At 40.4% G+C, this 16280-nt stretch overlaps 1 protein-coding gene across 2 annotated transcripts; it reads right to left on the minus strand.

The window, feature by feature from the left end:
- Positions 1-1446: 1446 nt before the first annotated feature.
- Positions 1447-7299, minus strand: LOC127429999 (uncharacterized). Of its 2 annotated transcripts, none has more exons than XR_007895387.1 (3): positions 7072-7299; positions 2409-4837; positions 1447-1972 (listed from the first exon to the last, which is right to left on the minus strand). XR_007895387.1 is itself a non-coding variant. In XM_051679391.1 (3 exons), exons 2-3 carry the CDS (start codon positions 4649-4651, stop codon positions 1950-1952), a joined length of 1815 nt encoding a protein of 604 aa, XP_051535351.1. In that variant the 5' UTR covers positions 4652-4837; positions 7072-7292; the 3' UTR covers positions 1447-1949. The 2 variants fall into 2 exon arrangements, 1 of the variants encoding a protein (XP_051535351.1); XM_051679391.1 differs by having other exon boundaries at positions 2860-4837; positions 7072-7292.
- Between the last annotated feature and the right edge of the window lie 8981 nt (positions 7300-16280).

Genomic DNA, 16280 nt, shown 5'->3' on the forward strand with positions numbered 1-16280 from the left:
AAGCTTCTCACAAGTTGCTGGAATTTTGGCCCATTCCTCCAGACAGAACTGGTGTAACTGAGTCAGGTTTGTAGGCCTCCTTGCTCGCACATGCTTTTTCAGTTCTCCCCACACATTTTTTTATCAGATTGAGGTCAGGGCTTTGTGATGGCTACTCCAATACCTTGACTTTGTTGTCCTTAAGCCATTTTGCCACAGGTATGCTTGTGGTCATTGTCTATTTGGAAGACCCATTTGCCACCAAGCTTTTACTTCCTGGCTGATGTCTTGAGATGTTGCTTCAATATATCCACATAATTTTCCTTCCTCATGATGCCATCTATTTTTGTGAAGTGCACTAGTCCCTCCTGCAGCAAAGCACCCCCACAACATGATAATGCCACCCTCATTCTTCATGTTTGGTATGTGTTATTTGGCTTGCAAGCCTCACCCTTTTTCCTCCAAACATAATGGTTATTATGGCCAAACAATTCAGTTTTTGTTTCATCATACCAGAGGACATTTCTCCAAAAAATAAGATCTTTGTGCCCATGTGCACTTGCAAACTGTAGTCTGGCTTTTTTATGGCGGTTTTGGAGCAGTGGCTTCTTCCTTGTTGAGCAGCCTTTCAGGTTATGTCGATATAGGAATTGTTTTACTGTGGATATAGATACTTGTCTACCTGTTTCCTCCAGCATCTTCACAAGGTCCTTTGCTGTTGTTCTGGGATTGATTTGCACTTTTGGCACCAAACTACGTTCCTCTCTAGGAGACAGAATGTGTCTCCTTCCTGAGCAGTATGATGGCAAAGAGGTCTTGACTGATTTCTTTTGATTTTCCTATGATTTCAAGCAAAGAGTCACTGAGTTTGAAGGTAGGCCTTAAAATACATCCACAGGTACACCTCCAATTGACTCCAATTAGCCTATCAGAAGCTAATTGGCTAATTGCCTAAAGGCTTGACATAATTTTCTGTAATTTTTCATGCTGCTTAAAGGCAGTTAACTTAGTGTATGTAAACTTCTGACCCACTGGATTTGAGATATAGTCAATTAAATATCTGTAAACAATTGTAGGAAAAATTACATGTGCTATGCACAAAGTAGATGTCATAAACAACTTGCTCAAAACTATAGTTTGCTAATATGAAATCTGTGGAGTGGTTAAAAAAAAGAGTTTTAATGACTTCAACCTATGTGTATGTAAACTTCTGACTTCAACTGTATATAATGTGTGCTTCCAGTATAATCAATAATTCCAAAGATGGGAATTATGCACTAATATCAAATTCACCCTTTTTTGAGGGTGCATAAACAGATTCTCTGCATTGTTTTGCATTAGCTGTGCCTGTTGTACAATTGCCCCAAATGCCAAGTCTAATAAATTTATTAGTCTAATGATTAGTTTGTAATTTTGACTTTTTCTAAAAACCGTACAACTCTCCCGCAAGAAAACCCAGAGAATTACTTGATGTTTAATGGAGGTTTATTCATATTCACAAGAAAACAGTCTAAAAACAAAAACACAGAGATTAGAGCACATTCCGTATTGAATTCACAATTTGGGGGGCAGACTGGCGGGCAGTTATTTCAAATGTGTCTGTATTACATAGATATTTCAATTCAAAGGGAAACTACAAACAGAATGGCAATTAATATAAAACTAACAGTCTTTATGATCACAGTACTTTGTGATCAAGAAGATTAACATTTCAAAGGAATGTTGTTTATGACAATATAAAATCTCACTAGTAGACAGGCAAAACATTTACAATGATGGAATGGTAGCAAGAACTGCATTGATTGATGATTCAGAATTATTGCTTTTCGAGATTTTTTTTAACTATGTGGATTGCATCTCTCACCATGGTGAATCGTGGTGTAAACATGTGATTACTCCATATTTTTGGGGGAGGGGGGCAAAGCTCCTCGCTGAACGAATCCCATGCAGATCTAATCCTCTGTGTGGCATCACAAGTTTCCCGCCTTTTTTTCTGGTAAATGATAACAGAAGAGATTAAATATATTACAATATATTTCTACATTTAACATTTTAAATAAATAAATATTCACACATTTCGTCATATAGGAGACGCACATTGGATTATTGTTCATTAAAAATAAATAGTGAACTTTATAATACAGTACAGCAACCAATACACATTTTCATGTGACAGCTCTGAGAAATAGGAGCTCAGTTAAGACAATTCCTCAGCCTCAAGAACACTTAATTGTTTGTGGTTTCACATTAACATAGATACATACTATAGTCTTTAATTTAATAAAGTGTAATTTATAGTGAATATTTTTACAATATACAATGTGGCAAAATTTCTACTCTGAGTATCAGCTCAATTTTACCACCTGTACTTTCCTTTTCATTCACTGACACTAAAATACACAAGTTCTTAATTTCATAAAGGGGTATACCAATGGCTTTTGACGTGTCTACAACACTAGAACATGTTCCCACAGATGAAGGTGCTCAGGATCATCAAGAATCAATACAGATTTCCCTGATTCAAAGTGACTTGTCTATGGCAGTAACTGGCATCAATATCTGAGTAACTGCTATAGTTTTCAGGTTGAAAACATTTCAGACTACTGTCCAGGAGGTCCTTCTCCTTGGCTAACTGTTCAGTGGCTGAGGACACAGCTGCACGAACGATGGAAGATGCAACCTCATAGAACATCCTCTTCAAGGCCTCCTCTTGGTCATCTGTAGTGGTATTTGCTGACCCAGAAAGGGACCTTCCACAAAGAGGGGCCCCACCCCCCCCAGTCTCTAACTCAACACTAGTACCTAGTCCTATTTTACAATCTGCTTTGTCATTTCCATTTTGCTGGAGATCTCTCGAGTCAATTGGGGCTGCAAACTCACCGCTTTGGGCAACTGCATTGACAGTATCGCACTTCCCGTCTTGATTGAGGATCATCCCTTCCTTTGGACAAGTTTTGCCACTAGAGTCTATGTTCTCCTGGTTGGTCTCCTCATCCTTCACATCATTTTGGGTGGTCGCCTCATGATTGTGTGCTGTGGTGTCCTCTGATATAGCATCCGAGCATCCATTCTCACCATTGGCTTTGGGCTCTGTCTCGCATCCACCTGACACTGGTTCGACTGCATGAGACTTGTCTAATGGCTGAACAGATGGTGTGCTAGTGTGGGACTTCTCCTCTCCATCAGAACTCTTGTGCTCGCCTGCCACCTGAGCTTCGTTATTGCTCTCACTCTGAGATACAGTCTGCTCCTCTGATCCAGTCTGTGGCAAATCAGTTGCCCCAACTGTATCGTCAAGGCCGTCCATGTCTTTAGCCTCGCTCTCACCAGTACCATCGCCCTCTTTCTGAGCTGTTGTACCCTCCATGTCTACGCTGGTACTCTTACCCTTTCGCAGTATGAAGTTCTTTAGTGACATAGCACGGTCAAAGTGTGTCCTTTTTGCCTTGGCTGTCTTGACTGAGTCTTTACCCGCCTGTGGATCATCAATCTGCTCTTGCTCACCCACTGGTTCCTCCTCTGCTCCACAACTGTCTGCTGCCCTCTTCGATTTGGGAATAACTCGTTTTTTGAAAGAGGTCCAGATCTCATTTGCATGCTGGTCCACAGATTTTGCATGCTGTGTGGAAGCACTTGCTCCTTTCTCCTCCTCACCCTCAGCATTAGTCTTCTCCTGTGTTTCTACATCACTGGCTGCCTTGACATCTTCTGTCCCCTGTTCTGCCTCAGGGGCATTTTCATCTTTTAGATCCGAAGAGTCTTTATCCTTTGGTTTGTGGATTCCTACAACTGATGAGTCTCTCTTCAGACCTTGAAATGTCCATGATCTCTTTAGTTTCCACTTTTTTTGCCCAGTGTGCTCTGACTTTGTGGTGGAATCCAATGTCCCAGAATCTCCTGCTCCATCGGCACTAGTTCCCTCTGCTCCTTCAGCATCCTTGGAATCATCTGTGCTTTTTTTGTGACTCTTTTGAGCCATAAGTTTTTTGAAAGAATGCCACCGTTTCATGTGTTTTGCTTTTTCAGTGTTAGGCTTGTCTGGCTCGTCTACAGTCTGAGGATCATCCGTTTGTTCTGCCACAACTGTGCTGGTATCAGCATCCTCCAGCCTGTCTAGAGATTTTGACCTAACCTTTTTCTCTGTGCTTTTGTGTGAGAAAATTTTAGCGACAGGATTGCGGATGAAGTCCCTAACACTAGACTTCTCTCCTTGCTTTGGCTTGGCACCAGATTCCTTTTGCTCTTGGGAAGCCTCTTCATTTTCTGTTGCTTTTTCAATATTCTGGCCATCAACTGCAGCCTCGCCAGCTTCTGCTGGCTGACTAGATGCCTGGTCTGTAGGACTTGCAGTATCCCCTTGATCGTTCTGATTTGCGGCCTTATCCTGATCCTCGCCAGTAGTATCCTCAGCTCCCAGATGCTGCTCCTTCTTCTTCTTCCCTCCCATTACTTTTCCAAGCCCACTTTTGTTTAAAAAAGAGTCCCATATTTTTTCAGAAGCTGGCTTGGATTTGCTATCAGCTGGTGGCTCTGTGCTTGGGGTTTCCTCAGCGGTAGGCTGTATTTCATCAGCTGAAGCTGGGGCTGGCTCTGCATTTGTGGTTTCTACCTCAGGTTTGGTCTCAGCAACATCTGCTTGGACAGGCTCTGCATTAGCTTCAGTTGCTGCCATATCCAAAAATGAAATCTCCCAACTATCAGTACTTCCTCACTGAATTATGTATTTCCTTGTGTTCTTTAAGGAACTGAGTTCATTGATGATCAGCCAACAAATCTGAGAGTTTTCTTATCCAACTTATTTCCCTAAGAATTGGGGAATTCTGCATCATATTCCGTGTAGAGAAGGGGGACCTCAAAGCTTGAAGGAAAGAAGACAACAATCAGTTTTACATTGGCTGCATGTATTCCAAACATGATTTAGGCTAAAGTGAGAATGTAAAATGTATATGAACGTATTATTTTTCAAGGCTTGATACTTGTGATCTAGATCTTAAGATCCTGAAAAAATTAAAGCATACAAGTTTTGTTTCACTCCAATTTATACATTATTATTATAAATGAGGGTCAAACTAAAGTATGCACCAGACAAACCCATGCTGCCTTTTGGGAGCCTGACTTCAGTCACCTTGAAGGCACTACAGTACAGCCGATCAGTGATTTTGTTTAACAGTTGGGCTATTTAAAGCGTTTTTTTTTTTGTTGTTGTTGTTTCCTGGTGTCCAAATATATATATATATGTGTGTGTGTCTGTGTGGTTTTATATCTCATTTAGAAATGGAGCTGAATATATCACCACATTCTCTGTTGAAATGTAGCTTATCTTGTCACGTAAATGTGCACGTGTATTCCCACGAGGGCATGAAAATGGCAAATACAGAAATAAGTATATATCGTTGCTCATACGACAATGAAAGATCTTATTATAAACCTCTAAACTCTTCACCCTGGGTCACAATGGGGCTGTTTTTGTAACCCCACAAAGGATTTTTTTTTTCCATTAAGCATTCATGACGCTTTAAGCAATTTAATGCTTTCTTTGAATGACCCACTTGAATTTGAACATTATTTTACATTGCCTATTCAGTGTAATAGGTTAGAGGTGAACCACATGTGACATAGTTAGACATAGACATAATTTATTTATTCAAGGCACCTTATGACTGGAAGTACCGAAAATTAAGTACAGTAGCATTTAAACAAAAACAAACAAACAAAAAAACAGAAACAATATTGTTTGCCAATAGAAAGAACACAGCTTAATTGGATTTCACTATGACTGAGCCTGTTTACTGATAGGGCACAAGACCCTGCTTGCCCATCCAACTGACACTGGGACAATTGAGCCTTGACGGTTTTGTCCCCTCTTTTCTTGAACAAAACCCTTACCCTTTGTTATGCTAACGCAAAAGAAGAGATTTGGAGAAGCTCCCTCAATAAAGCCCTAAAGTGGGCTCAAACATTGCTTTGCAGAAATACAACATAATTCTAATGAGAAACGAGGGAAAAGCCAATGCAAATGCTCGAGACAGCAGGTGCCATTGCTCTTCAAAACCTCATTTGCATTGCTAATATATCCCTAACCATTTCATCCATTTTGTAAAAATGTCTGTAGTTCATATCAAAATCACCTGATTTATTTTAATTGACGTCATTACACGAGTAATAGGTTATTTACCGAAATGTATAAATGAATGGACACAACGAGACATACAACTTCTGTTGTGTCTGGAAAACATCCTGAACAATGGTCAGTAACTTGTTTCGGTTTGGAACACCAATTTATAAGACCTCATAATAATAATTTTGAAAATTAAAAATATAGATCTAATTTAGAAGCCTCGTGCTATCGGTAACACGTATATTATCGTGGAAATGTGTGATGTGGACATTATGAAATCATCATGCGGCGGGAAAACAACAACAACAACCCAAGCGCCACACAGACGCGCGCGCATGCATCGTCTATTGTGGTTAAACCAGGCTGGTTCCATTTTCGAAACCTCTACATCAATGTAGTAATTCAGCGACTCTAAAAAGACTTAAATGTTATTTTTTACTTTGGAAAAATTTATTTCATTCATGCATATTAGACTAGGCGCAATTTGAAGCAAATTCACACATCATTGCGTCTTATTATAATGTGCGCGAGGGCAGTCTGGCACGTTTGGCGAAGAAGTTGATTGCATGAATGAATGAACTCGTAACAGTTGCTTTATCACACAATTAGCAATCGTGAAGTAGATGTCCTTGTTCATAAACATAAACACAAAGCAGGACAAGCGGGAAACGAATGCATTGAATCAAACGCGCAATTTCACTATGCCAACGAATTCAAATCCAGGGCGAAGTCATTGAATGTGCGCCCATTGTCCTTTCCATATAAATCTCTGCACTTCCTTATAATATGACCAGCGCCTGGTAACAAAAACACCGACTAAACCTAATATACAGGCGAAGCAATCAAAATAGCATGCACACATTTTCTAATACAATGAGAATTGATCAGATCTAGGGACAAAAATACACAGGACGAATGTTTTCATTCAGAACAAACAACAGAATACATAATAACGTAAGAAAGAGTCTGCAAACCTTGTTTCTCGTGTTTAAATCCGTCCTGCGTGCTTGAGGAAAGGTAATAATCTGCTTTAGACTGGAAAAGACACTGAAACTAAATCCCCACTTGCATCTTCATGCTTTGGCTGAGGAGAGCAGCTCAGTGTGTTCGCGAGTGTGACTGTGTGTGGAGAATTGCGCGCGCGGGGACGTTGAGGGTCGAGTGCTGGTATTAACAGACGCGCAGCTGCGGCTACATCTATCTCACCCTGTTGCCCTTAGCAACCAGGGAGACCACCCCCACCCTGCCACCACCACAATACACACCCGCCCCCAACTCTTAGGGGTCGTTCACACTGTAAGCCTCAGTTCGTTCTCGCAGTTTTTTTCTTTTTCAATAGTTTTTCGGCCTAAACATGATCTAGACAGACATTTTTGAACGTTGCGCCACGTCTCGCTGTTTTTTCAGCTTCTGTTTTATAAGGTCAACTTTTAAAAGCGCGTCTCGGGACACCTGCGTTCTGTTGCCCTTCGTATTTTTTCAGCACAAGAACGTTTTCGATCTGAACGGCCCCTAAGAGGGTTACTGTACGGGGCTGAAATTGTTTCTCTTATGGTAACTCAATTTTGTATTAACACCAATTCCATGATCATTGCGTAAAATGTGGTAATGGCATTGCATCGTGTCTCTTCAAATTGCGTGCGGCAGGTCCGTGTATTACTTTGTAGTTTCTGTACCCCATCGAGACCCAATGAGAGAAGTAGCTACCCGTATGTTCAGATGGGAATACGGTGGCTCCGCAAAAATAAATGTAAAAGTGACCTCATTATCTGAGGACAATTGTTGGTGAATCAGAACAAAAGCGTGCGCGCGCGTTGGTTTGATGCAACTGGTCTCTAAGAAAGAAAAATAAAAGTCACAGAAATTCCTCCAGAGACCCCCATGCTTAGAGCCAAAGGATGAAACGGAACATTTGGGCCAGAACTGTATTGGTCTGTGTCCCTATTTTAAATATCGGACAAGATTTACCCCCAGGTCAGAATAATTTGTGCACAGCACTGGAAATGTATCGCTCCGTGATGAATATTTCATTCGATGAAACATCTGCAAGAACATTTCTGTGCTCCTTCTTTGAGCTTTCATTTCCTTGTGGATGCCACGTCTGTCTTGGGGCATCATCGCGTCAGACATTCAGTCTGGATCTCATGACGCAACTGTGCGACCACGTTGGAGGATTATCTTGCTGCCAAAGAATCATAGTAAAATGATCATCTCCTTTCAAGCGAAGGGGTGGAGCGTAGAGGATTGGTCAGTTTTAAGGAGCGACATATAAATAGCAGGATAACAGGACAGGGGATTATTATTTAACAGAACGTGTGTTGTAACTCTGTTGTGAATTTGGCTGGCTATGCGTGCAGATGCAGAGGTGAAGGAAGGTGGATGTTTACAAGAGACTGCAGTTCCTCAGATGATTTTTGGTCATCGTACTTTTTAGTACTTAATCCTACTTAGGTTGCGCACATTTCTAAAATAGTATTTATGTAGAAGACATACAAAACTTGAATTATCTTCATTTGATCGCCTGTTTCTGTGACAACTTAAAGGGATAGTTCACCCAAAAATAATATTCTCTCATCATTTACTCACCCTCATGCCATCCCAGATGTGTATGTCTTTCTAGAATTAGATTTTTAGAATAGTATCTCAGCTCAGTAGGTCCATACAGTGCAAGTGAATGGGTAACAACATTATCGAAGCTCCAAAATACACATAAAGGCAGCATAAAAGTAATTCATAAAACTCCAGTGGTTAAATCTATATCTTTAGAAATGATATGATAGGTGATGGTGAGAAACATGATCAACAGTTAGGTCCTTTATTACTATAAATTCTCGAATATGCACAAAGAATGAGAATCGCCAAAAACAAAAGAAGAATGTGAAAGTGGAGAATTTATAGTAAAAAAGGACTTAAATATTTATCTATTTTTCGCCCATACCTATCATCATTTGCTGCCTTTATGTGGAGCTTCAACATGTTGATACCCATCACCCATCTTGCATTGTGAGGATCTACAGAGCTATTCTTCTAAAAAGCTTTGTGTTCAGCAGACACGTCTGGGATGGCATGAGGGTGAGTAAATGATGAGAGAATTTTTTTAAATTTTGGGTGAACTATCCCTTGAAGGATCAATGAAAATGAACGAGGATATACTGTATAGACATAATTGTGGATTTGTGGAGTGGAAAAAAAAATGTGAAAATTGTTTTAGAAAGTAACTTAAAATAAATCTGTAATGTGATTACTAGTCTGATGAAGTATCAGTAAAGTAATCTGATTACAATTTTAGAGGGGTAATTAGTCATTTGTAGTGGACAGTGTTGGGTAAGTTAAACAAAAAGGTAACTCTAAAGTTGTAATCAGATTGCTGATAACTTAATCTGAAAAATAATCACATTACTAATTACTTTTAAGTTACTTTCGAAAACACTTCACAGAAAAACTCTTTTTTTCAGCTCAACAAATTCAAAATAATGTCTATATTTTCTTCTTGCTCACTGACTCGTTAGGGAGCACACACAATTCAGCTGTTGCCAAACACAACAGATATTAGTGTAATTCATGTTTTAAATGTACTCTACATACAGTGCATCCGGAAAGTATTCACAGCGCTTCACTTTTTCCACATTTTGTTATGTTACAGCCTTATTCCAAAATGGATTAAATTCATTATTTTCCTAAAAATTCTACAAACAATACCCCATAATGACAACATGAAAGAAGTTTGTTTGAAATCTTTGCAAATTTATTAAATAAAAAAACGAAACAAAATCACATGTACTTAAGTATTCACAGTCTTTGCTCAATACTTTGTTGAAGCACCTTTGGCAATTACAGCCTCAAGTCTTTTTGAGTATGATGCTACAAGCTTGGCACACCTATTTTTGAGCAGTTTCTCCCATTCTTCTTTGCAGGACCTCTCAAGCTCCATCAGGTTGGATGGGGAGCGTCGGTGCACAGCCATTTTCAGATCTCTCCAGAGATGTTCAATCGGGTTCAAGTCTGGGCTCTGGCTAGGCCACTCAAGGACATTCACAGAGTTGTCCCGGTGCCACTCCTTTGTTATCTTGGCTGTGTGCTTAGGGTCGTTGTCCTGTTGGAAGATGAACCTTCACCCCAGTCTGAGGTCCAGAGCGCTCTGGAGCAGGTTTTCATCAAGGATGTCTCTGTACATTGCTGCATTCATCTTTCCCTCAATCCTGACTAGTCTCCCAGTTCCTGCCGCTGAAAAACATCCCCACAGCATGTTGCTGCCACCACCATGCTTCACTGTAGGGATGGTATTGGCCAGGTGATGAGCGGTGCCTGGTTTCCTCCAGACATGACGCTTGCCATTCAGGCCAAATAGTTCAATCTTTGTTTCTCATGGTCTGAGAGTCCTTCAGGTGCCTTTTGGCAAACTCCAGGCGGGCTGTCATGTGCCTTTTACTGAGGAGCGGCTTCTGTCTGGCCACTCTACCATACAGGCCTGATCGGTGGAGTGCTGCAGAGATGGTTGTTCTTCTGGAAGGTTCTCCTCTCTCCACAGAGAAATGCTGGAGTTCTGTCAGAGTGACCATCGGGTTCTTGGTCACCTCCCTGACTAAGGCCCTTCTCCCCCGATCACTCAGTTTGGCCAGGCGGCCAGCTCTAGGAAGAGTCCTGGTGGTTCCAAACTTCTTCCATTTACGGATGATGGAGGCCACTGTGCTCATTGGGACCTTCAATGCTGCAGAAATGTTTCTGTACCCTTCCCTAGATCTGTGTCTCGATATAATCCTGTCTCAGAGGTCTACAGACAATTCCTTGGACTTCATGGCTTGGTTTGTGCTCTGACATGCACTGTTAACTGTGAGACCTTATATAGACAGGTGTGTGCCTTTCCAAATCATGTCCAATCAACTGAATTTACCACATGTGGACTCCAATCAAGTTGTAGAAACATCTCAAGGATGATCAGTGTAAACAGGATACACCTGAGCTCAATTTTGAGTGTCATGGCAAAGGCTGTGAATACTTATGTACATGTGATTTTTTTTGTTTTTTATTTTAAATAAATTTGCAAAGATTTCAAACAAACTTCTTTCACGTTGTCATTATGGTGTATTGTTTGTAGAATTTTGAGGAAAATAATGAATTTAATCCATTTTGGAATAAGGCTGTAACATAACAAAATGTGGAAAAAGTGAAGCGCTGTGAATACTTTCCGGATGCACTGTATATTTTAGAAATTTGTAACCCAAGTGAATTAATTTACTTTATTGAAAGATAGTAACTGTATCACAAGAATTTGAGATGTAATGGTCTACTCGATTTTCTGTTTTTATTTTTATAAAAAAGTAATTAAAGTTTGGAAATAACTTTGTAATTAGATTACATCCAACAATGGTAGTGGATTGCTATTTTGAGAAATTTACCCAACACTGTCCACCCAAACCCCCACCCACCTACTGTAACCACTATAAATATTATTGTAATCCCAATATTGAATATTTGGTATTCTTGCAGACTACTGCCTCCTGATCATAACTGGTCTGGACAGGTGAATATAAATGTGCTCGCAAGATGTCATCGTTCAATTGTATAATTCACTGATACAATCTGAGACTTTCTTAAACTCAGAATTCATTATCATAATGAACAGCACAAATACTTCAACAAGCACGTTGTTCTTAGAGTTAGGGCATATATCACATGAAATGATGGCTGAGGATAGGGCATTCACAGGATTCTTATCTCGACAGCCCACACAAACTTGACACTAAGCCTGTAAATGCACATCTGATGTCACGTATGCTCAAGGATCAGGGACAGGAAGATGTTGTGCTGCTGTTGTGAATTGCCCAGCCTGTGGGTGGGGTGGGGTGAAGGAGCCAGTGTGTGTATTTCTGCCACACTAATGCCTTGCGACAGCGTGCGCTTGTGTTTGAGCAGAGGGGTGAAGCTGGGGGTGGGGTGCTTCTGCTCTGACAGATTCTACTGAAGGCTGCGTCAACCTCACGGCTCTGACTGTCAACTCCATTTCCCGTGCTCTCATCCGCTATACAGAGGTCTTATTTTAAGAAGCTGGTGCTGTGGCAGGATGGCCAACACGCGTTTCTGCACGCAGCTGTAAACACCGTGATCGAGAGTGAGCCAATTAACTTCTGTTAGCCCCCTCAGTAGGTGCGATGACAGAACTCTGAGAGCCTGGTAGCAGCACTTAAACATCTGAGTTAGTTGGTTGGCGGGAAGAAAGATTAGTTTTATTAATTCAGTCTTTGCATAGTGAACAGCTAAGATGTGCAAAGGGAAAGAAATCAGTATTAAGTGATGATAAGGTTAGTCCAGGCCTAGTTAAATATTTCTCAGAGGAGAAGCTAGGGTGGGGACTTATCCAGGCTTACTGTCATTGTCAAGTGAATTGCCTGCACAGGGGAATTAAAGGCTGCACAAAATCTTACTCCAGCAGCACACTGGAGAAAGTCAGGACGTATTTGAATCTAGATTTTGAAGCTTCCATTAGCATTTAAACAGAATATTTGGGCTGAAGTGAAGTCTCCTCCTTTTATAGGAGGCTATTTAGGTAATGGCACCTTCAATGGGACATTAATCTGTGTAATTAGGTTTCAGCTGCACTGTGTAAAATAGATTGCGCTGGCATACTTCACTCCTCTGCAACCTGTACCTAGGAGAAGTTTGGTGGAATGAGCATTTCTTAGCTGTTCTCCTCCTTTTTATTTCCTTAATAGCCCAAAGCATCCATCTGGGAAAGGGGAGATTACATTATGGCAGGTCTGATCCAAAACAAGAGACATATTGGGGAGCTCAGGACCTCATGGCTTTGCTGCTGATGGGGTGATGATTCAGCAGCACACTGATAGACAAGAGTTCTGTCTCAAATGATGTATTCCAGACTTTATTTAAACTATACACTATGTACTCTGTAATTTAATGTATGAATATTTGAAGAGTAGTACTGTCTCAAATGCATCAGTAATGCCTTATTACCACATGGAAGGTTTCGCTGTATTTCAGTTGAAGAAAATGATGTTTCAAATGCATGTTTTCTTGTTTAGTGTTGCCGCCAGCTTTAGCAGTTAGCTAACCTGAGTCCATATTCAATATAGGTGCCCAAAATTGGCTTTTTTCAAATTTCAAGTAATCACATTGGGTGATGTTAAAGCATTCAACTCCCATATATAAGGTGCTGTCTTCTGAAGTTTTAATAGTTGCTATATCCAACATCTTGACTTTTTTTTTTCAGTCCAGCATTGTGGCCTGATACCCCCTCCCCTTCCACTACGTCGAGAAAGCTGCAATCATTGAGTTCATAAAGTGTTCAACATTTCATATGTAGTTTTTTTGGTTGAACAACCATATCATCTGGGCACTTGTAGTATACCATCAATATCACACAAGAACTCGAACTGTTGCTACCTAATGTTCTGGTGTCCCTGATTTCGACAAGTTACTGACAAGCGCCATTTCCCATCAGACATCTTTGTAGCAATTCAAATGTGTTTACCTTTACATTTGGTGCTACTGATAGCACGTTGCAAGAGAAGCCTCAGAGATACAGGTACTGGTTCCATGGACGCAAGTAATTGCATCCACATAATCAATGAAGGGCCGTGATTTGGACATTACATTTTCCCATATGTAACGCACTGTGAAATTCTGCAAGCGAAATACAGTCATCTCAATAGGAATCTGCAAGATTGTGAATTTATGCGTGTTGGATTTACGGTGGTGAAGAATTTCACCTCGCGGATTTTGTGTGGAGTTCAAGTTTGGAAAACGTTGACAGGCGAATTCACCGTGTTGACCAATAGGAAGTTCCTTGGTTTGGCCGTGACCCTTGTGTGGACAATTCTGCGAACACAGCTACACTGAATATTCACAATGGACAAGGATATAATTTTAGTGAGTTTCTTTGTAACTTCACTCTCCCAGAGAATAAAGTGCAGCATTAAAAAGAGGCTGCTTGGCAATTAGTTTTTCGCTGGTTTCACACGTGCTCAACATACGCCCACACCTTCTTCGCCTGTTGAATTTCGCTGTGCAAAGGGGAAAAAACCCCTCTTAAGACTAAATGTGTTTCCACCTGACAGTTAGTTTTAGGGTTAGGGTTTGGATTAGGGCATATGGTTAATAAAATATGCATTCCTGTTCACTGTATTGTATCAATTACAGCTATAAACAACTCACTTTACAACTCACTATTGGCACCACTCTGTGGACATTTCATTTGGAAACTGGCGCTAACACGTGCCCATGTTCAACAACACTTCTAGATTTGGCCACTGGGGACCGTAATTTGAATTTTGGTAAGCACAAACCGATTTCAGATGAAGGACTGATGCATTTTTCAGTGTGATCACATTACTTGCAATACTTATACTACAAAATGGTGTAGAATAGTGCAGAAAAATGCACTTTAAGAGATGGTTTTTTGTTTAAACAAGCTGTATTTGTAAGAGGGGAATGAGCCCTGCAAACATTACAAGCAAGTTTTGGGACTGACAGCCATATTAATACCTCATACTATTTCATCCCACTGCCCCAGTGGATGGCCCAGACAAGCTGCACTGTTCGTTGACCTTTATAATCGTGCCGACTGGTTAATGTGTCCCTTGCCGCGTATGGCTAACATTAACGTTAACATCACGCATGGGCAACCTTTGAGTTGCAGCTGTTCTAGCTAGCAAAACGCGCGCTGTCCTGAAGTGTTGGCTTTGGAAGGATTTCCATGTAATCTCTTTATAAGCGCACAGCCTGTCAATCTCAATCACTGCTGTTGTTGTGGCCGAGCCCTGTTGTGTGGGAGGGGGTTGGTGGAAGCCAAGGTCTCAACCAATGGTGCCCTATCCTGTCGATTAGCTCCATGCTATCTCATTATGTTACTTTAGTACCTTTGCCCACTTGTGTAGGCAGAACACAATAATGGTGTCTGTGTCCAAAAACAACAGAGTCAATGTGAAATTGACTATCTTGTTTGTTTGTTTTATTGATTGAATATGCTTTGATGCCAAGTGGGACTCTTAACTCCGTGACATTGATACTCATATCCCTGTTCATCAAGCAAAATTCCGGCATACATAGTGGATTTAATTCTAGTTTCATAGCTTACCTGTTAAGGAATAGTCTCTATGAGTGTTTCCCCAGATTAATTGTGATTTATTATTTTAACATTTTGTAAATATTACATATTTCCCCCTAAAAAGTATTCTCTGGAACCCAAAAATGTAAATTCTGTAATCATTTACTCCTTATGTTGTTCCAAACCCATTTGACTTTCTTTCTTCTGTGGAACACAAAAGGAGATGCTTGGTAGAATGTTAGGGACTGACAGCCTCATTCACCATTTACTTTCATTGTATGGGAAAATAAAGGTGCAATTAAAGTCAGTAGCTGGGATTCCATCCATGTAGTTTTATACATATTTTTGGATGTCGCATAAAAACTGCTGGTTGGAAACACCAAGATGCAAATAAAATCTCCAAAATGTGCATAGTAAACTATGATGGAAACACATTAACCGTATAGAAACTCCTATTTAATTTGTTAGAAATACACTATGCGCATCAAAAAAGCCATGTGACTGAATAACTCGTTCAAAAGTGGACCAATATTCGCATCTGAAATGTTTCATCCTGAAATAAAGGTTTCTAGGAAATCCAAAGCCTGCATAGAGTTAGCAGAACAAATAAGTTGAATACAAACTTGAACTGTGCCGAAGAGCAGGTTTATTGACACTTTTGAAAAATAAAATTTTACAGATCTGCATGGTGAAGTCATAAGGATAGAGGAACGCACACATACGTAGCGTTCCCAGATTTGTGTGATGCGTTGTCACTCCCAGACATGAGACAAAGTTCTTTACAGTATTTTGTATTTTATTAATAAAAGAGTCATACTGATTACTGTCTCTCCAGAAGTGACAATTTTGTTCTGTTGAGCACATTGGATGAAAACACGGCTTTATTTGCACATTGTTTTTGTGGTATTGTGGTTTTTCACATAAATTAAATTCGCAACCTTGACGGAAACATATCTAAAAGCATAGGTGAATTATGGACCGGGCCAATGCCCAGGGGCCCTTGACTACCAGGGTGCCCTGGGCTGCAAAGTCTCACAGGCCATCAACTTTGAAAAAAAAATGTTTATATATGCTTAAATATGTGGGCCCCTCAGTTATACAAGGCCCCCTCAAGAGGGCCCT

This window comes from Myxocyprinus asiaticus, chromosome 39 (assembly GCF_019703515.2).
Source record: "Myxocyprinus asiaticus isolate MX2 ecotype Aquarium Trade chromosome 39, UBuf_Myxa_2, whole genome shotgun sequence".
Classification (NCBI taxonomy): domain Eukaryota; kingdom Metazoa; phylum Chordata; class Actinopteri; order Cypriniformes; family Catostomidae; genus Myxocyprinus; species Myxocyprinus asiaticus.